The 25869-nt window shown below is 44.3% G+C and overlaps 1 protein-coding gene across 1 annotated transcript in view; it reads right to left on the minus strand.

The window, feature by feature from the left end:
* The window catches only part of inpp4b (inositol polyphosphate-4-phosphatase type II B), a gene marked incomplete at both ends in the record, with an annotated part of 343288 nt that overhangs the window by 266814 nt on the left and 50605 nt on the right, over positions 1 to 25869 (minus strand). The window contains 2 exons of the mRNA XM_080722305.1: positions 3046 to 3162; positions 17891 to 18009. Of these exons, the coding sequence (XP_080578431.1) occupies positions 3046 to 3162; positions 17891 to 18009 (236 nt within the window). The remainder of the gene's footprint in view (positions 1 to 3045; positions 3163 to 17890; positions 18010 to 25869) is intronic.

Consider the following 25869-nt stretch of genomic DNA (forward strand, 5'->3'; position numbering starts at 1 on the left):
AGAGCAATGTTTGATTCTTTCAAAAGGTCTTCTTCTAAATGAATAAATAGTTGATATGATTACTTGTTAATCAGAACTCATGCCAACAGAAATGTGGCTCAAATGTAAACTTTGTTGTGATGGCTACGGAGTGTGAAGTCTGTGGAGTTTGCACACTGTTGTGTGACCTTTGCGATTATAGTGGCTCGCAGCTCTGTAAATTGGGACGCACAATACAATAGTTAATGATAAGCTGCAACGAGCCTCCGGTTTACGCTTGAACATTTTGGACCGACAGACTGACTGGCTTAAAGCTGAGCTGCCGCAGCCAAGTACAAGCTGTTTTCACCTCCAGTCCTCGAGACTAATTACATTTAAATTAAATTAGAATTAAGGCAATTAGAACAGAAAAACAGCCATATAGACAGTAAAATCCTCAGCGTTGATTTAATTGAACTCTTACTGTGTACTATAGCTGGGTTCCCCAGGACCTACAGGACTACATACTGTAGTGTCACATCCGAAAACACTTCCGGGGGAACCTACTATTATCATTATTATCCTATAATTCAAATTGGCTAATGGGAGGACCGGCCGTCCAGCTGACCACGGCCCCGTCACTCTGATTCAGACAGAACCATAAACAAACCCATCACTCCCATAACCCTAAAGAAACACGATATGCCCATATATAGGCATATGGAGATCTGGTTATCCAGAGCTACAGATCCGACTGCTATGCCTAAACTGTAATCCTGAATGATAATCTCCCTCTGCCAACCTGGGGAGAGCCCTGACTGAGCTCAGGCTTCCTTCAATGCATGAGGAGTGGGCACACCGCTTCTTATCACCCGAGGGGGGAGTTTCCCTGGTAGGATGTATTCCACCCAGTTCCTTTCCCCTCCATCAGGCGCCCCGGCTGACCAGGGGGAGGCAGAATAGAGACCAGGATTACCGCATGTTTTTTTTTGTGAGGGTACCTAACCTAGAGGACAGAGGGAGAACATGAAAACTCCACACAGAAAGGGCCTTTTGCCAACCCCACCCAGGGAATGGGTACTGATGACACGGCCCCAGCGCCCACAGCGTGCCCGGCGGGAATCGAACCCGGGACCTTCTAGCGGTGAGTGCTACCGACTGCCGCACCGTGCTCCCAATCATTTCATAAAATTCAATTAACTTGTTTTCTCTCTGGCCTCCGTGACATGGCCTCAACCGGCCCATGCATACTATCCATTTTTTGAACACAACCCAACTGCCGTGGTTGCGCCCATGTGCTGGCAGAGAGCGGCTAAAGTTATTGCAGAGTTGGTGTTCTCTTACAAGTGTACTTTAGCATTAATATTCAATGTCTACTCTGAGATCAAGGCCTGTTGTGATCCCATGCCGACCAGGACCTCACTGCAGACTTTGTAATCTGGTTTGAAGTGGTGACTGAACTGAAGAGCTGCTGGCTATAATAGCAAGAAGCCAAATGTCTTGGAATTGGAGTGAATTAATGCTATCACACACACACACACACACACACACACACACACACACACACACGCGCGCACACGCACACGCACACACACACACACACACACACACACGTAAATATTCAAATGAAAAAAGTAGGCAGACCAACGTCTCTGCGTGTGTCCATTAAAAAGGCATTGAGTTCATTAATATACAATATACTGTACACACAAGTGCAAGAATTCCTCTCCAGCACAGCATGATACCACCTTTTTGCTACTCATGGCGTCTAACGAACCAAGCTATTACGTCACGACTTCCCAGACACGCGAACAAAACAGGTTAGGCATGTGGCTGACAATGTATTCACAGCATTCATGGTTTTAACAGTTTTTACCATGCTAGTTCTTTGTTTTAATTATTTTGCTTGCTTTGTTTTGCCATTAATGTAGCACTTTGAGATTTGTTTCAAATATAAAGTGCGTTATAAATAAAATTCATTATTATTATTATAGCAGCAAAATACAAGAGACACTTTTTTTTTGCTTCCCCTGACCGCTCCCACTGATTCTCCCACCAGATGCGTACTGAAGCCTGTACCACTCCAACGGTTACTGCACGTAGGCCTGAGACTGGTGGTGGAGCGCTAATTACGGAGACATGTGTTGTCATTCACCAGCCCACATCTGAGCAGCTCAGAATCCAGCAGGCGTAAATAAGACCGGATGATGAGACCGTGGTGTAAAGTACATATACTCAAGTACTGTGCTTAAAGTACACTTTTGAGGATGTTTTACTTTACTGGAGTGTTTCCAATCTTCTGTAATTTCACTGCTACTCCACTACATCTCAGAGGCAAATATTGTACTTTTACTTTAGCCCTACATACATTTAGGTCATTTGAAAATAGACGATCTACAAGCTCACAATGTGTCACGATGAGAAACATTGTAAGCTTGTAGATTAGCTATTTTCAATCGATTGAACTGGTGAAATGGGACATTCTGCACAATAATTACTTTTACTTTAAGTACATTTTGATGCCAATACTTTTGTACTTTTACTCAAGTGCATTTTAAATTCCGGACTTTTACTTAACTAACAGAATTTCTACATTGCAGTATTTATACTTTTACTTAAGTAAAAAAATGTAGTACTTTTGCCACCACTGATGATGAGCTGCTGCTGCTTTCAGTCGCCTTGGTCAGAACGGGAAGTCATGTGACGGTGGCAGACCCGGGAGCAGATATGTGAACGGAAACAAACATATCTTCAAGCGCTCGATACGTCAGCGCTATGTTCATCGCCACCATCACGTTCTCATCGTCCATTTTTGTCTCTTCCTGTCTGCCAGTATATATTTCTAAACCTCACTTTGTCCCTACTGCAAAATATACATACATCTCTCTTTCACTCGCCCACACAAAGGCACACATGCAGACACAAAGACAGATAGACACACACACACACACACACACACACACACACACACACACACACACACACACACACACACACACACACACACACACACACACACACACACACACACACACACACTCACACACTCACACACACAAACAGTGGCACCAGCTTGAATTTACTCACAGAGTCGCAGCTCTTGTCCTTCACATCATAGACTGTTAGCTTGACTAGCGTCGCTGGGTTGGCAGGGTATTCTGGAGGGAAGGTCACCCCCGTCAGAAACACAGGGTCCCTGTTCGCCTGTCAAGCAGAGAGGGACAACACACACAGAGGGTGAGAGGAGGTATACATATACTGTATATATACTGCACAGTGTGTACACACACACACATGAAAAAAGGCCACAGAGAGCGAGAGAGAGAGAGAGACGGAGATGGAGAGAAGGAGAGAGTTTGCCAAGTTGCTTTTCCTCCTCCCCGCGGCTTCCTAACCTTCGCTCACTGAAGCAGAGATGACAGAGCTCTCGCTCCCTAGTGGTTCAACCTGTGGCACCGGCCCAACTGGGGGTTGGCTGGCTGTCGGGTAGTGAGCGGTACACCTCTGGGACCAAACCCGGCGACATGAGACAAGAGGCAGGTCCAAAAACACCTGCACTGAATACAAAGTGAGATCCAACCCTGGCATCGGTATTTCAGGCCTTTTGTCTTCACCATTTATCAAAAATTGTAAATCTACAAGCCCACAATGCATTGTGATGCGATGCGTTGTTGTAATCTTTATATGGTCTATTTTTCAAATAGTGTTTAACTCTGAAATAGGGATGGGACGATAAGTGATATTATCGTTTATCGTAACAAAGAAACACTCACGATAATCGTATCGCAGAGATTTAATTCATCATGAAAGCCTCCTCCGTCATGCACTGGGATCAATTCACCTTTTATTTGCAGAGCTGCATATCCGGTACCACTTAAACCCTCTATTGGTAAAACATACAGTCTTTTTTTCAATCTCTACAAAATCTCTTTGCCAAAAAATAGCCAATCTACAAGCGTTGTGAACTTGTAGATTGGCTCTTTTTTGTCAAATGTTCCGCCCCAGGATAAAGGAGATTGGGGATATTTTGATTATCGCGATAATATCGTAAATCGTGATTTCTTTGGTCACAATAATCGTGATATGACATTTTCATATCGTCCCATCCCTACTCTGAAAGTGTAAAAAATAACCGCTACAGGTGAAGTATTCCTTTAAGATGCAAGCATGATTCTTGGCAGCTTGCTGTTGAATAACCTTCACTCTCTAGTCTCTGGAGCACAAACATTACATGAACAGAGGAATAGGAGTAGCCTATACGTCTCCAAGGACAGGCCGTTATAGAGAGAGGTACAGTAAAGGGGATTAGATGAGGTGGTACAGTGTTGGTGTGGTGCCAAAGGAACTAAGCAAGGCTGCCTGCGGCGGCTGGGAGGTCCTGTGCTTCAGCTATAGCCGTCGCCAGTTAGCAACAATCTCAGCAACACAACAAGCAGACCGCAGGGGAAAGTGTTGGGAAAACAGACGAGAACTGACACTAAAACAATGAGAGCCAGAGGGGAATTTCTTGGTTCGAGCCAGCCAGCTAGGCCACATGTCCTCTCTTCTCACCATATAATAATACAACTCTGATCACACATAGGGCTACAGGACAGACACATAGATACCGTAGATCAGGGGTCTTCAACGTTTTCAGGCCAAGGACCCTTAGTCGAGAGAGAGATGAAGCAGGGACCTCCACAACCTTTCATTAGATTCCATATTTAGTGTGCTGTCATCGTTTGACAGCACAATCGTCAGTGTATTTTGGATTCATGTGAATTTGTGTTTTCAGATATTTAACCACTTGAACCGTCAATACTTGAAACGTTACCTTTCACTCTGTACTTTGTCTGCTCTTTTCCCCCTCTACACCAAAGCCGATCTACAAGCTTAGCCGATCTAGCTTAGCCGATCTACAAGCTCACAACGCCTCGCACTGCGAGGCGTTGTGAGCTTGTAGATCGACTATTTTTGGCTAAAGTTCACGGAATATGGATATATGGATATGGATATATTATATAATATAAAAGAGGAGGAAAAAAACTTTCTATCACTCAAAGATTTGGGGGACCCCCTGTAGTAACTATGAGGTCCCCCTAGGGGTCCCGGACCCCCTGTTGAAGACCCATGCTGTAGATAGAGTAGACGCAGACAGACAGTCAACAGACAGACAGTTAGATGGATAGAGAGAAAGACAGATGAACAAGGAATAGGGATGTATTCATCTCCATGGTGTCAGAGATCCGTTTGGACCAGGAGCCCAGGGCAGTTCCTGCCAAGAGTATAGCGGGAATGCCGGAGCCGTCTGGTTCAAAGCTCTGACTGTGTGTTTATACTGGGGACTTCCTCTTCCTGCGCCCTGCCTCTGCTGGGCGTCCCTGGAACGCAACCCTCTGGGATCGCACGCACGCACACACGTAGGCATCTGAGGCATGCACGTGTGCAGACGCATGCACGCACGCACGCATGCACGCGCGCGCACACACACACACACACACACACACACACACACACACACACACACACACACACACACACACACACACACACACACACAAACCATACATACTGTACGTACACAATACACACTGTAGCCTGTGTGTACACAAATACATGAATGCTCAAATACCTAATCAAATGCTCAATGTGCCCCCCAAAAGGTGTACAGACACATTGCATGATATCTAAACCATAAACAAATGTATTTGTGTTCAAACGCTCCCAAACGTGCCTGCGTTGCGTTCACTGCGACACTTCCACACACACATGCATGTCCCCGGTCTCATCCTGGTAGAATGGCTAATAACAAACCACCCATGTTGACCACAAACCACAACAACTTGGTTGGACTGCCCTGTGACCCTGAAGCCATCAATAAAAGATGACTTCAGTGTTGCACTGACCACGTGACTCAGGGATCGGATCAATAGATCCTCCCTTCACATTCCCTATAGCCGTTCAGTTCATCGGTAGGCTGAATGGATGCCCTCATCGGGCAGCAAACAGCGGCAGCAGCTAAAGCAGCTTGCTTACACACAGCACACAGTGCGGCCATTGATGGAGCAGACTTCAGGGAGCTAAGCTAACCATGTGTGCTTTGCAAGAGAGGCAGGAGCCAGAGGACTGAAGCTAGCTGTAAAGAGCTGCTGTGCCTGAGAAAAGGCACATGAATAGAAAGATGCGCGCGCGCACACACACACACACACACACACACGCACGCACACACACACACACACACACGCAGAAACAAAAAATAGAAGCAACACACAGGACAATAGTATGGATTCTCTGCAAGTACGCACACACACAAAGATGGAATTACACATTCTGGCATGCCTACAAGTACAGACACACATGCTTTTTGCAAACATAATGAAGAGAATCACGCACACACACACACACACACACACACACACACACACACACACACACACACACACACACACACACACACACACACACACACACACACACACACACACACACACACACACACACACACACACACACACACACACACACACACAGACATCTCCTCGGTGCACCACAAAGCAGCTTTCGTCCATTGTATTTACAGAGATCAGCCCAGCGCAGAGACACAGAGCTCATGAAACTATTTTGCTGCAGCTTGTTACAGCCTGATGTGCTCCCTAGACATGGCAGTGCCAGTGTAGTGGAGCGGCCCAGAGGGTGGCATGTTGGCCAGCCAGCCATGGAGCTCCGCCGGGCGGAACACGGTGAGCACACAGCCTGGTCTGGCACACTGGGCATAGAGAGACTAGGGATGGGACGATATGAATAGTTCATACCACGATTATTGTGACAAAAGAAATCGCGATTTACGATATTATCGCGATAATTAAAATCCATTATCCTGGGGCAGAACATTTGCCAAAAAATAGCAGATCACAACGCGTCGCAACCGCGACACGTTGTGAGCTTGTAGATCTGCTATTTTTTGGCAAAGACATTTGATAGAGAGTGAAAAAAAGACTATCAAGCATGTATATTACATACCATTTACCAATTACAGTATATAGGGTTTAAATGGTACCGGATATGCAGCTTGGCAAATAAAAGGTGAATTGATCCCAGTGCATGACGGAGGATGATATCAGGATAAATACAATCTCCACGATACGATTATCCTGAGTGTTTTTTATCACGATAAACGATAACATCGCTTATCGTCCCATCCTTAAGAGAGACACACTGGAGAAACCATGCTGCTCTGGGTTCAGTAGATACAAAATGTGCATAATACAGACTGCTAATAGACAGGCGTACAAGGCATAGCATGCACAGAAATGGACACACACACACACACACACACACACACACACACACACACACACACACACACACACACACACACACACACACACACACACACACACACACACACACACACACACACACACACACACAGTAAAGTACACACACAACACTCACTCATACAGTTAAATCCTGAGTGTAAACTCAAGGGTTAATTTTAACGCTGAGGATTTGACTGTTTACACATGTCCACACACACCTCACGCCTCCCCTGCTGCCACAGTGAATAGGGCTCATTGAAACTCACCAGCATGATTTGGCAGCCTCTGCCTCGGACAAATCTTCTTACAGCTAACAGACTACTAGAGATGAGTTAAAGTAGGCAGCAGCCTGTCCCCATTTACTGAGCAGTAAGCCACTGAGACAAGTCTCTCTCTCTCTCTCTCTCTCTCTCTCTCTCTATCTCTCTCTCTCTCTCTCTCTCTCTGTTTGGGGATGGGCATGGGCATTAAGGCTGTTTAGTGTGTTGGGTGGAGTGAGGCTGCATGCTAGGGTGCAAGGATATGACTAATTCGTGTTTACTGTGTGTGTGTGTGTGTGTGTGTGTGTGTGTGTGTGTGTGTGTGTGTGGTGTGTGTGTGTGTGTGTGTGTGTGTGTGTGTGTGTGTGTGTGCATGCAGTAAGTGGTTGTTTTTCCTTTTTCCCTCGTTAATGTCATTAACCACTGATATTTACGCACGTTCACACATGCATGTACCGTGAACGATGTACTGTAACTTGACCACACATCATGCACAGATATAATTACATCACACAGACTAAACGTTTTGATGCTGGGATAGGGTGACGGATGGAGGGTCGGGCAGCGGATGAGGGGTCGGTGGGGGGCTAGTGGGTGGGGATGCTTTGCTTGACTTGCTGGACATCAAAAGGCTTGGCTTTGCCCCATGTTCAAATCCCCTCGGAACGTCTCCTAGTCCTCTCCTGGAGCCACATAGACGTGTTTTTAGAAGATTGTTCACGCATGCAAGCACACGCACGTGCACACTCACATGCATGTGCACACACGCACGCTCGCACACATACACACACACGCGCGCGCACACACACACACACACACACACACACACACACACACACACACACACACACACACACACACACACACACACACACACACACACACACACACACACACACACACACACACACACACACACTCTCTGTCTGGGGCCTAATGCCTAAGGCCTAAATGCCTATCCAATCTCTTTTTATCTCTGTCCATACGCGCTTCCCTTCTTCCCTCTCCCCTTCACCGCTCTGTTCTTGTTCCCTATCCATTTCTTCGTCATCTCTATCCAGGGGGCTTTCTACTCCTCGTTGGCTTTTCCTCAGAAGAGAGTTCTGGTGAGTCTTCTCTATCTCCTCCTCGTCTTTTCCCCCCCTTCTTTTTTCTGAGCTTTTTGTTGTTGTTTTGGATGAGAGGAGAGGACCAGAGGAATGAGGAAAAAAAAAACATTGCCTTTATTTTCTGCAGGCGCTCGCTAGGTGAGAGATAGCAGGCACAGAGCTTTTTACGCTCTGGAATCAAAATACAATTTCTCAGTGGTGCCTTGCTTTGTATTTTAAACAGATTACAAGGGAGAGGCTTTGCGTTTTCCGGCCTTTCTTGTGACACTGATCCTCAACAGTTTGGCCAACATTCAATTAAGATACAGCATCCACCACACCAGAACATGCACCTTAGGAGATAAAGAAAGCAATGGAGGCCTGGCCATTCTCAATGGCCTGCATTTCTATAGCGCCTTTTATCCAAAGCACTACAATGTGCTTTTACTGTACATTGACACATTTGTACACCTACGATTCAGGCAACCATGTAAGGCACAAATCTACTCATCGGGAGCAGTGAGGGGTTCAGTGTCTTGCTGAAGGATAATTCAACGCAAAGAAAGGAGGGGCGAGTTTACATATAACAGTAAGGCGCTGAAACAACAGAGACTGACACAATTATGTCCATAAATGGACATTCCCAGGTACAGTATGGGCATAATATTGACTGACTGACGGACGGACGGACGGACGGACGGACGCACATGAGCAGCAGGTTTTCAGAGCTATTCTGATAGCGATATGCTTGATTCATGGCTAAGACTTGGCTGCACTGAGCTGCTGGCTGACAAGCAACCTTTCGGCAGGGGTGTCGCACCAAATTCTGGGCCCTGGGTACAAGGATTCACTGCAGGACCCCCATGAATGTTCTTCATAGGGGGGAGGGGGTTTAACCCATTTAGACTGGGAACGCATTATTACGCGTTATTTTGTGCTTTAACTATTGGAAAATAGCAGATCTACAAGCTCACAGCACAGCACTCTGTGCCGCGCTGTGAGCTTGTAGATCTGCTATTTGATCAATAGCTAAAGTATAAAATAATTAAGGCCCCTCCACCTTGGGCCCCTGCTTTCAGTTAACACTCTTGTCATGTGTGGAGCTGAGATAAGGCCCTGGCATATGTACTGTAGCAGTACCCGCCAGCCAGTCAAGCTAACAGCCAGTGTGCCACCTAGCCAGGCAGCTGACCCCTGAAGCCAACTAATCAGCCACACTGCTATCTAGTAAGCCAACAACAGGTCTAGGCCAACCGTCCAGCTGGCCAGCTGGTCAGTTGGTATGTGTGTATTGTAGCGGCGTGCGTCTACAGCAGCGTGGTTCCCAAACTTTTTAGCTCAAGACCCAAATGCGGAATTCGACGTTTTGCCCGGGAACCAAACTAGAATAGAGCCAATCTACAAGCTCACAACGCGTCGCTTCTTGCCGTGTTGTGAGCTTGTAGATCGACTATTTTCACTACTTCTTAATTGTTAATATATTTTATTTATGGAATTTCTTATGTCTTTTATGTTTTGTTTGAAAATGTATAACATTCTCAATGTATTAGATTTTCAAAATAAAATGTTTTTTTTGGGGAGGGGAAGATTTTTTAAATATATATATATTTTTTTTTATATGAAGAGAAATGTAGATTTTTACTCAAGTCGTGACCCAAAAAAATTGGTCCGCGACCCACAAATGGGTCCCGACCCACTGTTTGAGAACCAGTGGTCTGCAGTATGCGTGTGTGTGCGTGTGCAAATGCATGTGTGGGCGACTGTGCTGAGTGCCAGAGAGCAGCTGTTGGGAGCAGGCCTCTTGGACCAACAGGAAAAAGACAAGTGGCAGCCAGTCCGTCAAAAGTTCACACATTTTCATCCACAGAGGGTCATGTCCACAGCACACACACACACACATGCGCGCACGCACACACACACACACACACACACACACACACACACACACACACACACACACACACACACACACACACACACACACACACACACACACACACACACACGCACACACACACACACTGTGTGTGCGTGTGTGTGCGTGTGTTGGCGTATGCCATAGCCAGAGGGGTGAATGAACAGCTGGCTGTAGAGCACGCTGCCATACCAAACACTGCCAGACATGACTAAATCACATAATGGAGGGGGAAACCCTAGGACTGGCCTCCCCAGCCCTCCTATTCTCTTTCAGTGTTACTGGGAACATGCCAACACTACAGTCCCTATACTGTAGTACCATCAGGAACAGTAAAACCACCACATGAGACGACTTAACTTGAGGTCAGATCTGGGATGAGATGGGATGGTATGAGATTAGACCAGAGATGAGATCAGATGGGATGGGATGAGACAGGATGAGATGATGAGGATACAACAAGCACTTGTCTTGTGTTTGGCTTTAGTACTGGGGTCTTCAACAGGGGGTCCGGGACCCCTAGGGGGTCCTCAGAGTTACTACAGGGGGTCCTCCAAATCTTTGTGTGATAGAAACCTTTTTTTCCTCCTTTTTATATTAACCAATTGAACCCTAACGTCCATATTCTGAGAACTTTAGCCAAAAATAGCAGATCTACAAGCAAAGAGGTTTGGTGTAGAGGGGAAAAAGAGCAGACTAAGTACAGAGTGAAAGGTCAAGTTTATTTAGTATTGACGGTTCAAGTGGTTAAATATCTGAAAAAAATAATTGACATGAATCCAAAATACACTGATTGTGCTGTCAAACGATGAAACAATGTATATATATATATATGGAATCTACGAAAAGGTTGTGGGGGTCCCTCCCTGCTTCATCTCTCTCTTAGCTAAAGGGTCCTTGGCCTGGAAATGTTGAAGACCCCTGCTTTAGTAGCACATTACAACATTATGATACACTGGGGGGGAAGAGTCTCCCACTGAACCTTTCTCAACTGGAATATTTGACCAACAAAACAAATTAAACAAATTCTAATAGGGTAAACGACATTGAAGACAGTAGAACCATTATCTTAATCGTATAACGTTTCAAGTGAATGATGGCGCCAGCTCACTGACTCAGCAAAGCCAAGAAAGTCTCCCCGTTTGTTTTACAATATTCTGCAAAGACAAAGTCACACAAGCAGACAGTAACACTTTAATTTGACACAGAAATCGTATTTTGTTTAACTGCACCATGCCGAGGCTTAATTTGATGCAGACCTCCCGTTCCCTTTTTTACTGTTACACTGAACGTTGTCACTTGATTCCATTTTATTTGACTTTTTCCCTGCACCGCACACAAGCTATCAAGTCAGCACAGACACCTCATTCTGTTTTACCAGTACTCTCACACTTCATTTGATGCAGAAAACTTGCTTTTGTTGGACTACTTTTAACGCCATCCAGAGGTCCTCACTTTATTTTACTATTGCCATGAACCACATAGTAAGACCACAAAATGGTTCCATGGAAAACATGGCAACGGCAGCACTCAAAAAAGACTTCAGAGAGAAATCAGACAAGGCAGAGCTTTTACAGACCAAGCAACTCTAGAGTTTATTCACACTCTGTCACTATCCCCCCCCCCCCCCCCCCCCCCCGCCCCCCCTCGACAGAACACCCTTCAACAGCTTGTATAATGAAGGTAACGTGTGACACATTTTCACAGAGTCCAGTAATAGTATCACCCTTAAAATCTCTAATCATTAACAGCTATAGTGCTCTGAGAGTAATTACCAACCACGTGTCGTGAAAAATAAATAAATAACAGCTTTAAGGTTTACACTTACAGTAGCTCCTGTATTGTTTGCAAGTGGAGGGGATGTTGTTCAGAAGCAGAAGTGCAATATTGTTAACAGGACATCTAAATACTGTAACTAGCCCTGACCTGAACACAAAAACATCTGCTGTTTGCCAAGGGCTGGCAAATAATGGTGAGTAGTTGCGATTCACCCGATCTTCAGATCACATGTGCCCTTGTTGGCCTTGGATCAAATCCTGCATGTGTGTTTCCTTAACTCCCTCTCAGCTGTCACAGTAAAGAAAGCGCTAGACAACAAATTGCCTATTGTTGTTATAAAAATAAATTTGCAGGGGATGCCATTCCCTAATTAAACGTAACCTCTTTTCAAACTTCATCCTAGCATATCAATCACACTGCAACGCAAACAGATGCCCAACGCTAAGAATAATCAAATCAAGAGTTGAACTACACAAGTTAGCAAAGTAAGAAAACACATGGCATGGTAAACAAGTCCTCTTTGAAATGACCTACAGTGCAGTCCACTTTCCTGCTCAAGCCTGCGCACAATACATACCCTGTTCTTGTGAAGCCGAAAGCAGTCCATATCCCCTCAGATCCTACTCCAAAAACCCTGCGCGCTACACAGCCGTGGAGTCATGACTGGATCTGGTACTGAGCGCTGTCTTAGCCAGCATACAGTACCCCGCCACATCCTGTGTTACCCTCACTCACTCACACACACACACACACACACACACACACGCGCGTGTGCGCACGCACGTGCACACACTCACTAAAACAACCCCCCCACACACACACACACACACACTCAAACAACACACGCATACACGCACACACACACACACACACGCACACTCACACAAACAACCCACACACACACACTCAAACAACCCACACACACACACACACACCCTCAAACATCCCACACACACACAGTACATACACACATGTGATGGTGATCCCTTGTCGCGACTGAGAAGGAAGGAGCCGAGATGCAGTCTTGGAGATGGTTGTGCTAAATCAGCTAGATTGAATTAACAGGAAAATCAGACGGCGTCTGTAGGATCCCTCACAGGAGAGGAATGAGAGCGGAGGGAAAGAGAGGGAAACAGATGAGTGTGTGTGTGTGTGTGTGTGTGTGTGTGTGTGTGTGTGTGTGTGTGTGTGTGTGTGTGTGTGTGTGTGTGTGTGTGTGTGTGTGTGTGTGTGTGTGTGTGTGTGTGTGTGTACTGTATGTTCCAGAGAGGGACAGAGGACAGCTGTTGCTGCCCCAAAAACACTTGTGCGGTTGATGTCCTAGCAACGGCACTCTCACTCCGGTGGTAATAAAAGACAGGTGTCAAAGGTCACACACACAGTGACTTCCATCCACACGCACTCCCTCAGTGGCACATTGTAATAATAATAATAACCAATAAGACTCCCTAATCCAGAGATAATTAACCGTCAGGTCGGTAACCTCATGGTGGCGCTAGAAGAGGGGCATAATAATATAGTCCTGTATCTGTTTTTTCAGTAGAAGTTGAATATGAGTACTTTTACTCTGGTGCAAGTGCAATTTATAAATCATATTTGGACCAATAGTCTGACATAACTCCTTCAGCTAGCTACTGTATCTAGAGGGGATAACATCCAATATGTAGGAAGAGGATTTTGTACGTGATAATGTTTTTTCCAGGGTCATCAAAGATATCTGCTCAAAATGGGTTAGCACATCAGGGAGAATTGAACATAATACTGAGGTATATGGGCTCGGCCTGCTGCCTAATCGCCCTTTATTTTCTTCAAGAAATTAAGGAGACACTCTTTACACCTTTCAGAGGATGCCTCTAATGGCTGAATAAGCGGTAGGCTGATCACGGAGTTAATGAAAATGGTTCTGAAAAAGACCTCTGGGGTGGTGACACTGAGAAACAATTAGGATCGAGAAGCAAGAAGTTCTAGATTTTCTCTGATAAGCAGACATCATGTAGTGTCATATTATGATGATGTTTTATCTTTTTTCTCTTTCCATTCAGCTCTGCTGCATTTAATTTCCTGCGTCTAATTCTCCTGCTTTTAATTTCCCTGGTATAGCCAAGGCAGGGCATTGTGTTTGACAAGCTTCATTTTAAAAGGTTCAATGGAGTCAATAATGAAACTAAAACTAATTCATCAACAGGGTGTTGAGACTGAACGGAAACAGTCGCTATGAAGGCCTGGTGGAAATGATGCAAGATTGTACATCTGCTATTTTATTTATTTATTTATTTATTTCATCTAGAAAACGTTTCAAATCATTTTGAATTGCTTACGACAAATCTTCTCTTCAAATGGGGGGTCTGCGGCCAAATACATATAATTGTGGGGGAAGAAAACATTCCTTGGGTTAACTTTCGGCAGCCCAAAACTGTGAAAAGTGAAAAAAAAGTGATGACTCATCACTTTTCACAGTTTTGGGGGGCCGATATCTAGCCCAAGGAATGTTTTTCATACAAAACAAATGCTTGCAATGGATTCAGAATCCTAACCCCTCACATGCTACTTAAAGCAGACTTTTTTTCTTTTTTTAAATATTTCTAGTGGAGTCAATGGGACAGTGAATATACAAATGGCCAGAACACACAACACAGCAGTAGACACCAGCGATGGACGCCAAGCTATCTGCCGCTTTCAATAATGTGAGGGGTTCTTCTCAAGAGCCAAAGCGGCGTCCGTTACGGCTATGCACACTCGGGCCGTTTCCTCATCACGGTTAACGGCGCCACCAGAGAATTCAAGAATCCAGAGACTGCTATGGCCTATGTGAACGACCGCATTACAACGGCAGAAACTATTGACTGACTCCCTATGATGTGACCCCACGAATAATTTATTATCACCCTTTCTAATCTTTTCTCTAATACCTAATATTTTCCATGTTGTAGCCTACTTTTGGGACAGTCGGGCAGTAAATGTTAAGCATGTCATATTTGATGGCAGCTCATAATCTTACAGTTCTGTAAATACAAATAGAACACATGTGAGTTCCTCACCAGTTTCGCTGTTACCCTGACTGAAAGACAATACTGTGATACTTTTTTTTGATTGGCAGGTCATAATCTTACAGTTCTGTAAATACAAATAGAACACATGTGAGTTCCTCACCAGTTTCGCTGTTACCCTGACTGGAAGACAATACTGTGATACTTTATTTGATTGGCAGCTCATAATCTTACAGTTCTGTAAATACAAATAGAACACATGTGAGTTCCTCACCAGTTTCGCTGTTACCCTGACTGGAAGACAATACTGTGATACATGTTTGCCTTATATGCGCCACGGACTGTAGGAAAACGTTGACATGCTTTATTTTGGTTATTCTGATACTCTTATTTCTTTAGAGGCATTCCCTTTTTTGAGCGGTGGTCACACCGTCTCTCTCCATAGCGTGGCCGTGTGTGTAGGTATGTATGTTTGTTTGTTTGTTTGTATGTATGTGGGTTTGTATGTGGGTCTGTATGTAGCCTGTGGTGTAGTACCTTTTCTGGCCACACATGTTAAGGGAGGGGCGCTGTTTTCAGGCCAGGCCAGACCAGGCACACACACACACACACGCACACACACACACACACACAGGGGGGAAGGGGGGGAGGGGGGGAGGGGGGGGGGGGTTGGTGGGTAAACCACCGCTCAGTTCACACGGGTGTGATTTTATTAATTTTTTGCAATGGAAGGTAATGTTTGCTGTGATTTTATGCCACCTGAGATCTGGGTCTTGATTGTACTTGGACAGTATTGATCAATAAGAAGGTCTGAAGCACCTATTCTATTTTCCTTTTAATATGAATGTATATTATTTTTCATTAATGGGTTTTTCACTTGGGCAGAGGTCTGACGGATACAGTCTTGCTGGTCACTTCTTTTTTGGAGCTGTGTGAAGCACAGGCTCCCTATACGTGGCCGTGTGGGTCTGTCTGTGTGTGTGTCTGTATGTAGCCTGAACTTCCTAAACTTCGGCACGCTACTAGTCCCACAGTTTTGCCACCACACACTCGCGCCATATGTCAAATCGACCGGCTTACTCGGGAATCGTGGGCTAGTAACTTGCTAGAGAAAGGTTCAATAGTTTAATGATATTAATTTATTAGTGAATTAATTTTCCCCATTGACTTATAATGGGAATCGCAAAAACTCACATTCAATTATTTGTCTTTCGCAAACCATAGGGGCTAGAGTTTCAAGACTTGGAGAGGAGGTTCATAATGATTTCAAGGATTAAATAAAAAATAATTGTGTCATTTGGCCGCATGGTGGCGCCATAACACCCCACTTTACGTTTTGGCCTGTAACTCTTGAACCGTAGGTCGGAAAATTAAAAATATTTTTTCCCTGGATTCCTTGGGTCATGACGCATCTCCCCATATAGGCCACGCCCATTTGCGCCATGATAGATTTTCCGCCATCTTGAATTTTCTCCAAAACACACTTTTTGCTCCTTTTCCTACATATTTTCTTCAAATGTCACAAAAATCGGTACACATGATCCACACACACACACACACACACACACACACACACACACACACACACACACACACACACACACACACACACAGCTCCACTTCACACGGGTGTGATTTTTCTGTAGTAAGGAGTAGCTGTCGCCGTCATTTAGGTGACTAGAGCAGTTTTTTGGGGGGGATTTTTATTTTATTTTATTTTCCAGACAAATGTCTGTGAATGCCTCTTTCATACAGGTTGATGTCTCATGTATACAGGTTGATGCCTTTATTTGCAGTGAGAAATCTGATAAAATGTGCCCTTGTAGCACATCACTTTATCGCGTCACATCGATATTTGTCTTAAGACAAAGTATATAGGGCTTCAGTAAGTGGTTCAAATCACCAAGAATAAAAACTCCTACAAACACACACAACAAACACACTGTCCCATATACATTCATATCACACACACAGCCAGACACACTACAAACACACGCACACGCATTGAAAAAAACAGCAATACACACACTACATCTAACACACAACACAGCAGTAGACACCAGAGAGGGTGGTAACATAACTCTCTGGTTTAGATAAAAAGGGAAGACAGAGAGGGGGGGGGGGGGGGGGGAGGAAGGAAAGAGAGATGAAGAACTGAAAAAAATGAAAACCACTCCAACCACAATCCAGTGACCCAGAGAGACAGAAAAACTACAAACTGCAAGGGTACAGAGAGAGAGAGAGGAGAGAGAGAGAGAGAGAGAGAGAGAGAGAGAGAGAGAGAGAGAGAGAGAGCGAGAGCGAGAGAGAGAATTGTAATAGTACATTTCTTCGTTTTTGGTTTTGTGTGTGTGTGCATCTAAAGTAGGCTACTCCTGTTCATGTGGATGTACATACACATTAGCCTATAGCACAGCTAAACAATCCACCCATGTTAACACACGGTGGGGATATACTGCAGTTAAGTTACAGTAGTTAACTGCATGAGTTGTCTGGCTACGCCAGGCTACATACACATGTAGTTAGTGTGTGTGTGTGTGTGTGTGTGTGTGTGTGTGTGTGTGTGTGTGTGTGTGTGTGTGTGTGTGTGTGTGTGTGTTCTTACTTCCACTACTTCAGTGGAGGCGTGGGCGATGATGTGGTGCTGGCAGGGGTCTAACACAGCCACCTGGACCACAGCACTGGGCTTCCTGTCTCTGATGGAGGACACCAAATCACTGCATGCTAGAGAGAGAGAGAGAGAGAGAGAGAGAGAGAGAGAGAGAGAGAGAGAGAGAGATTGAAGAGAGAATTGTAATACTACATTTCTTAGTTCATTGTTGTTTTCACCCGACACAATGTAAACGCATGACTAAACACCAGAGTGTCGAAACAAAAGACGAGATGAGAGAAAGAGGAAGGACAGTCCACGGCACCGCACTCCATAATCCACATGTGGTGAGGAGAGGTGAGGGTGGAGAGATGAGATATGTGCCACTCTCCAAACAGGAAGTGACCCCTTCTAAGACAGGAAGTAATTTGCTGTGGCACCAGAAAAAAAGAATGTATTTTTTCGTTAACCTACAAATCAAGTCTTAAACTAAAGACACGCCCACTTGGTAAAGAAATTCTCCACCTTGCACGCAAAATGAACAGGAGGCTTAGATAGGAATAAAAAAAAAGAATGTTAGAATGTTTTAACTTTTTCCCCAGCAGCTGATTAAAATGGCTGTCTGGCTCAAAGAATTCCCTCTGGTGTCAGTTAGGTCTTCCATTTCCTAAAGTGAAAGAAGCCTGTCGTTTGCTTCTCATCAGCCTCCAAGGACAGGAAAAACTCTGCTTCCCACAATTCCCTGATAGGAAATCAACACTTCCTGGCCAGGGATGGCCCAACCCCCACCACAGACAGTGCTCGCTGACCTGGTCAGCGACCTGGTCAAGTTTTACTAAAAATATATAGGCCTACAGTAAAAAAAAAAAAAAAAAAAAAAAAAAAATCCCTTCTTTAAAAAAAAATTGCCTTCTGATTCTGCTAGTCATATCTGATTCATTTATTGATCTACTTAACACATTTTAATATTATTCATAATTTTCTTGATATTCATATATCTTTTTGCCTCTCGTTCTTTTCTTTTTTGTTCTGCCATAAATATCCTTCATTTGTTATTGTAGGCACTGGGAAGATTGTGTTGCCTACAGTACGGACAAATACCAAAAATACGTGGTAATTGACGACACAGTTGGGAGCAGGCCAGCCACTGTCTGGGACAACCGGTGACCAGAACAGTGGGCCTGTGACAACACTGCCCACCATTTTATATGAGTTTATTTGATTTTTACAAGATTTATTTAAAATGCCCAATAAATACTACAAATTGTTACAGAACCTGTGATAGTCAGTCATTTTATGGATAAACAAGAAGTTCAAGGGTAACTTTAGCTCTGATAATGATTTACCGTTCATTAAAATCATGTACACTAAATTGAGTTATAAAAAAAAAAAATCATGTACACTACTGCCAACAAGGTTTAGTTGCCCACTGGACCTGTATCTGGGAGTACAGGGGGCTTTCATGTATCAATCTGGAGGTCCTTGACATGAATATGTTTGAACACTGAGCTTGAGGCACCAGTTCTTCAGGTATAAAGATGGAATGTTCATGATATATTCTACTGCTGCTCAGGATGACTTGCTGAGTAAAATGGCCATAGCCGTACTTTCTTGATGTCAAGAATGTAGATGTTGAACAGCATTGGTGCCAGCACTGAACCATGCAGGACGCCGTCTTTGAGCCTTCTCACCCTGCTGCATTGGTCATTGCTGATGTGCTGATTCCTGCCTGCAAGCTGTTTTCTATGTCATGGCAGGGTCACCTGATCTGTTGTCGAACCTACAGCTTCGAAAGCCAGCTTGTTCTTTTGGCAAATGGGGGTCGATCACTGGATGAGACGTGTATGGTACGCACAGCAATGAGATGGGCCGGTATCCCTTCGGGTCATTGCTCGGCTTGTTTTGGCTTCGGCAGGGCAATCACCTTAGCATGACGCCAGATCTTTGGCAGCTGTACTGGAGGCATGCAGAGAGGAAGGAATGGAGCCAGCCAGTTTCATGTACTCAGGGTGGATGCCGTCTATCATGGCTGGTGCCTTACCCGTCTTCAGGCATTGGGTGGACAGATCTATTCCTTGCGTTGTGAAGTTGGGTAGGTTGGAATCGCATCCTGTGGCCCTGAGGAGCTCATGCTCATGTATGTTGTCCAAGTGAAGTCCTTGTCTGCGTTAGGGAAGCACAACATTACTCAGCAAGAGTGACATGATGAGGGTTGTGAATTTGTGAAGTCAATTGATTCCACTGTCTCCAGGGGTTGACACTAGGCAATTTAACCCTCTAAGGCCCGCATTAAGAAATACTTGAAATGAAAAATTGAAAAAAATCAGATGGTTGTTGTAGGAGTCCTATTAAGAGGAAAATGTAATGTTTTTTTCAAAAAAATGTTTTTGTAAGATTTTATAGCCATAAATCAAAAATCATAAATCATGATCTAATTTACATATGGGGGATATTTTTCACAATAATAACATATGTACATGTTCTAGACATTCTAATGATCACCAAAAACAATAGTACAGGCATTTTACTTATGTTTTTGTGAGGTATAGCTTCCATGAAAAAGTGAGATGTTGTTCGTCAAAACTCTGGAATTTCAGCGGGTGTGGCGGGTGTGAATGTCAGCCCCTGTGGGGGGTATTTATATGCAAATATTGTGGCCAATGGCATTGTAATACTAAACAATAGAATCCAATGGTGGTGTTTAGGTGGTAGGGGGAGCTAAAATAAAATGATTTAAACCTTTTTTTGGATAAAATACAAACGTTGTAATATTACAACCGTGGGCCTTAGAGGGTTAAGCAGTCCGTTTCTACAACCACTACATGAGGCAGAACTACGGCTGGTATGACGCAATCGCGTTGCCGTCCTGCCGTAGCCGTCCATTGCTTAAATTGCCTACTAACGCTTGCCCGACTGCCCGTGGCAAGTAAACATTGGGGCAGGTGGAGTTTGCTTTCAGGTTGCCCGACGGGCAAGTAGGTTTAAGTGGGGGAAGCAACTGTCTTTAGTTCGCTATGAACACAACACAAGATGGCTGTGGAATAATGAGTCATATTCTATTCTATTCAGGTATTTGGCATACATATCTCACGGCCCAAGAATATAAGTAAAAAATAAATAACAATAATAATTCACATTTTACCTTTCACCGTTTAATTTTTGGGTTCTACTTGACCTTTGGGCAAGTAGAACATGACCTGTACTTGCCCGACGGGCAAGCTCCTCTGAGACCTTAGTGTCAACCCCTGGTCTCTGTCCATGTCTGCGTTTTTTGGAGCTGTGTGGAACACAAGCTCCCCATAGGCAGCAATGTGTGTCCTCACCAGAGTCTGTCGTCAAGAATGAACAGGATCTGCGCATGCACGGCTTTACCACACGCACGCACGCACGCACGCACGCGCGCGCGCGCAGCGCGCGCTGCGCGCGCACGCACGCACGCACGCCACGCACGCACGCACGCACGCACGCACGCACGCACGCACGCACGCACGCACGCACGCACGCACGCACGCACGCACGCACGCACGCACGCACGCACACACACACACACACACACACACACACACACACACACACACACACACACACACACACACACACACACACACACACACACACACACACACACACACACACACACACACACGGCACAGGATCTAGTACACGTAAAAACAATCAAAAAGAATACTAGAACACATAATTTATAGATCTAGAACACATAGAATTTATATATAGAACACTTAGAATTCATAGATCTAAAACACATAGAATCAAAAGCATAGATCTGGAACTGCTCAAATTCACAGCTCCACTTCGAACGAGGTTTGATTTTGTTTAACCTGCTGAATAGATTGTGTGCCGCTTTGTCCCTTTTGTCTATGGTTTGTGCTTCTGTATGGGCACGAAGTAAGTGTTCACATTCCCTAGGCTATGCGTACACTGTGTTGGGAAGTTATTCTTGCAGTGCGAGTTGTAGAAATCATTCATATTGTCGGGGCACGGGTGTGGTAGACCAGCAGCTGCCAATTGTTCACTTGTTTAGCGAAGCCTTCATGCACAGTTTGCTTTGCAGAAGTTCCACCGCTTGACATCCCCCACAGGCTACAGCAAAGATTGAATGGTGATGAGCGAAGGTCAATGGTGTGACCGAAGAAACATGTCCAGGATACGTCTTGCTGGGAGTGGCTAGTTGTTTTGCCATTTTGTAAATGCCAGGTCTGGGTTGGTGGTGCTGTTCCATCATGCAGAATTAGGAGTTTATGTCAGGATTATCTCGTTTTCCATGTGGGTCTCCTGCAGGGTGATCACGATGTTGTTGTTTTGCTGGCTATTTGCCTTCTACTTTGAGCTGGAGAAACGTGAGCAGTGCATGGGGCTGTGGTCGGTGGACGTTGTGAAGACAATTGTTTCGCTTAAAGGGCATATGACCTTACAACTACTCTTTAGCTACTTGCGGGGGGGGGGGGGGGGGGGGAGACACAACTGTCTTCTTCACTGCTCACGGCAAACTGTTTCACTTAACTGAAAAGAGTTGGACTGAAGAACTGTGCTTTCCATTTTCACAAATTCAATACACCACATTGTGTTGGAAAAGGGCAATGAAAATATTAAAACCACCCAGTCTGTGCAAAGCCCTCCATATGGCTTGATATTTATGCATTAATGAACATTTGTATACCCCCGAGTGCAGTAATGAGAAATCTGCACTGGACAACATTCCTGGATGGCATCCAAGAGGTGCATTTTATCTAGTGAGCAGACTCCTGGCATGTAAACAACAATTGATCAGCCCACGACGCCTGGTCACTTTCACACATTATTCGGCTCAAAAAGAGAGGCTCACTTGACATTACTCAGTAGCGGAAGATCCATAAAAAGCCGGGGAAGACATAGGTTTTTCTTTTTATGTGCGATTCCATCTCACACAGGTTCGATCTTATTACATAAGCGAGCATAAAGTGACAGGGAATTAACTGACCATTTTGGTCTGATGTATGGACAACTAGAAGCAGTGCTCTTCCGAGCACAGGTCTCCGCCAGGTCAGGTAGGTTATCGTGGCCTCCTGGTGGCGTTAAGATCATTACACATCGGCGAATTCGCGAAGCGACGCGAATAAGCGACGCGGAAATGCAAAATATTCAGACGGCACATTTTTACACTTTTTCTCTATACACACCTTCCGCGACGCGAATATGTGTACAAAATTAATTAAAGTTATCGGTGTTGCGAATAGTTTAGGGCTGGCATCAAACAACCCATCACATCACAGCAGAGGCCACCACCAGAAGGTTTCCCAGCAGCAGCCAGGCAGTCGCAGTTAAAGGACAACTCCGCCCTAAATAACATCTAGGCTCATTTTCCTACTTATATTGATCCAAAATGACTGTCCATGGGGTCTATTAGGCACAAATGCCCCTGTTGTCCAGGTTCCCCAGCAGAACCCAGCAGCTCTCATAGCATAGAGTGGAGCCTATAAGCCTATCGCTTTTACACTATTTGTTGCGGTCAAAAGTGCTTTATTTTCCCATGAATGTGTTACTAGTTGTCATTACAAACACATCCATGCATTGGTTGTCCCACACAAGCCACCACAATATCATAAATCATGTTTTGGGGTGAGCATTTGGCACAACTGCCAATCAAAGTGACTGCACTGGCCAATCACAGCGCATCTTTTCCGGGACTTGGCAAAACAAATAAAAGCATAACATCTGTTTAGCAGAGTGTGATGGCTTTTAGGGGACAAAGATGGCATGGATGTGTTTATAATGACAACTAGTAACACATTCATGAAAAATAAAAACACTTTTGACCACAATAAATAGTGTAAAAGTGATAGGCTTATAGGCTCCACTCTATGCTATGAGAGCTGCTGGGTTCTGCTGGGGAACCTGGACAACAGGGGCATTTGTGCCTAATAGACCCCATGGACAGTAATTTTGGATCAATATAAGTAGGAAAATGAGCCTAGAAGTGATTTAGGGTGGAGTTGTCCTTTAACAGCAGCCAGTGGTGTAAAGTAACTAAGTAAATTTACTCGAGTACTGTACTTTTAGGTATTTGTACTAAGTTGAGTATGACCAATTACCAGTACTTTTACTTCTACTCCACATCTCGGATCCAAATTTTTACTCAACTAATTATTTTAAAACTGTAGTTACTAGTTACTAAATTACTAGTACTAAATTAACTAGTACTAAATTAAAATATAAAACATGAATAAACCATGCTTGAGTATTTTTTCTTAGCAGCAACAGGGCAGCCATACAGACGAGACGAGACACGGCTAAAAGGACAAACACTGTTCCCTCTCAATGCGAAGGGATAGTCACACCATGTTCTCTCTCTATCTCTTTAAATTGGGTAGAGTCAGCTTGCTTTGATATTGAGAGAGAGAGAGGAGTTTGCCTGCGAATGTCTGAAAAATTCGACACCAGAGGGAATAAATAACAGACGCTTTTCTGCTCCATGGAAATTCGTTACTCGTTTGGAAGCTTGCATTGACTTTATGAGTTAAAAAAAAAGCAAATTATTCGCTTCGCAAATTCGCCATAAATGGTGCATTTGTATAGCGCCTTTATCCAAGGTGCTTTACATAGATTGTGCATTACATTCACCTATTCACACACTCATTCATACACCGATGGCAGAGGAAACCATACTTGCTCACTGGGTTCAGAGTCTTACTCAAGGACTCTTCGACACTAACTCTGGGGGAGCCCGGATTCGAACTGGGAACCATTTCGGGAACCCTCCGTGTTCTATTGACAGTTTCCCTACCCCTGAGCCAATGCTGCCCCAGTGTGTAAAGACCTTTATAATAGGCCAATGTGAAAAGGGCGCCATGTGTTCTTGGGTCTTTCACGGCAATCGGACGCTGCATGCATGATTTGAGCAAAATTGTTCCAAAAATGTGTTTTGCAAAGGTTGACCTGCTGGTGGTGCTATAACAGACCAATGTGAAAAGGGTGGCATATATGTTCCTTGACCATAGTGAGAATGTGCGTGCAAAATTTCACACAAATCGCAGGCTGCATTCATGATTTGAGGCATTTTGTTCAAAACAGACCAATCCTGCAAACTTTGGAATCCAATGTTAGCCAATCAGGATAGAATATGAAATATTCCAAATCCACTGTGTACCGATTTACGTGATTTTTGGATAAAATCTGAAGGAGTAATATCAAAGAATGTATTTTACATAAGTCGGCCTCCTGGTGGCGCTACAAAAGGCAGATGTGAAAAATGCAGGCCTCTAAGGGGAGTGCATACAATGTTTTACACTGATCGTTGGATTTATAAGCAAAAACACGAATCAGCCAGTTACAGTGCCATAATGAGGCTGATTGGGCTGGGCCTAGTGGGAATGTGCATGCAAAGTTATATAAAAAAAAAAACACGGCCAGCGCACGTATTAGGAGGGTAGTATGAGTCACCAGAAAAAAAGGTTTTTTTTTATGAATCTATCATAGTTAAAAAGTAGTTTGAAGTTACAATGGGTTTGTATAGGACTGGCCATGGATGGGGAGTGTCTGATAAAATGAATATCAAATTATTATTATTATTTTTTTAAGTGGAATATCCCTTACTTTTGAGTATTTCCCGTTACTGTATAAGGCAAAATAATATATGGAATATTTCACACATAAACACACACGCACGCGCGCGCGGATATAGCCTTCTCACTCAGCTATTGTAAGAGCCCAGACAGAATGAGGCATTAGAATGTCAATTGCATCATCAAGGTGAATGTCCTAACCTTGCAGCCTTGTTTGCAAACACAAACAAACAAGTTGTGATTTAATCAGCATTCGTCACACTTATCTTGTCAGGGAAGTCGAAGCAAAAGAACACAACATTTTTAATGTTTGTTATTCAGCGTTGGGTTTTCCTACAACGATGCTGTTTGTTAGCAGTACCAGCTTAAATCTTTTCATATTCTATTGTTTGCCTGAAATTAGCTTCACTGGTGGGTGGGGCCTACAATATATCA

The sequence above is a fragment of the Nannobrachium achirus genome, assembly GCF_963921795.1.
Source record: "Nannobrachium achirus genome assembly, chromosome: 3".
NCBI classification, from domain to species: Eukaryota; Metazoa; Chordata; class Actinopteri; order Myctophiformes; family Myctophidae; genus Nannobrachium; species Nannobrachium achirus.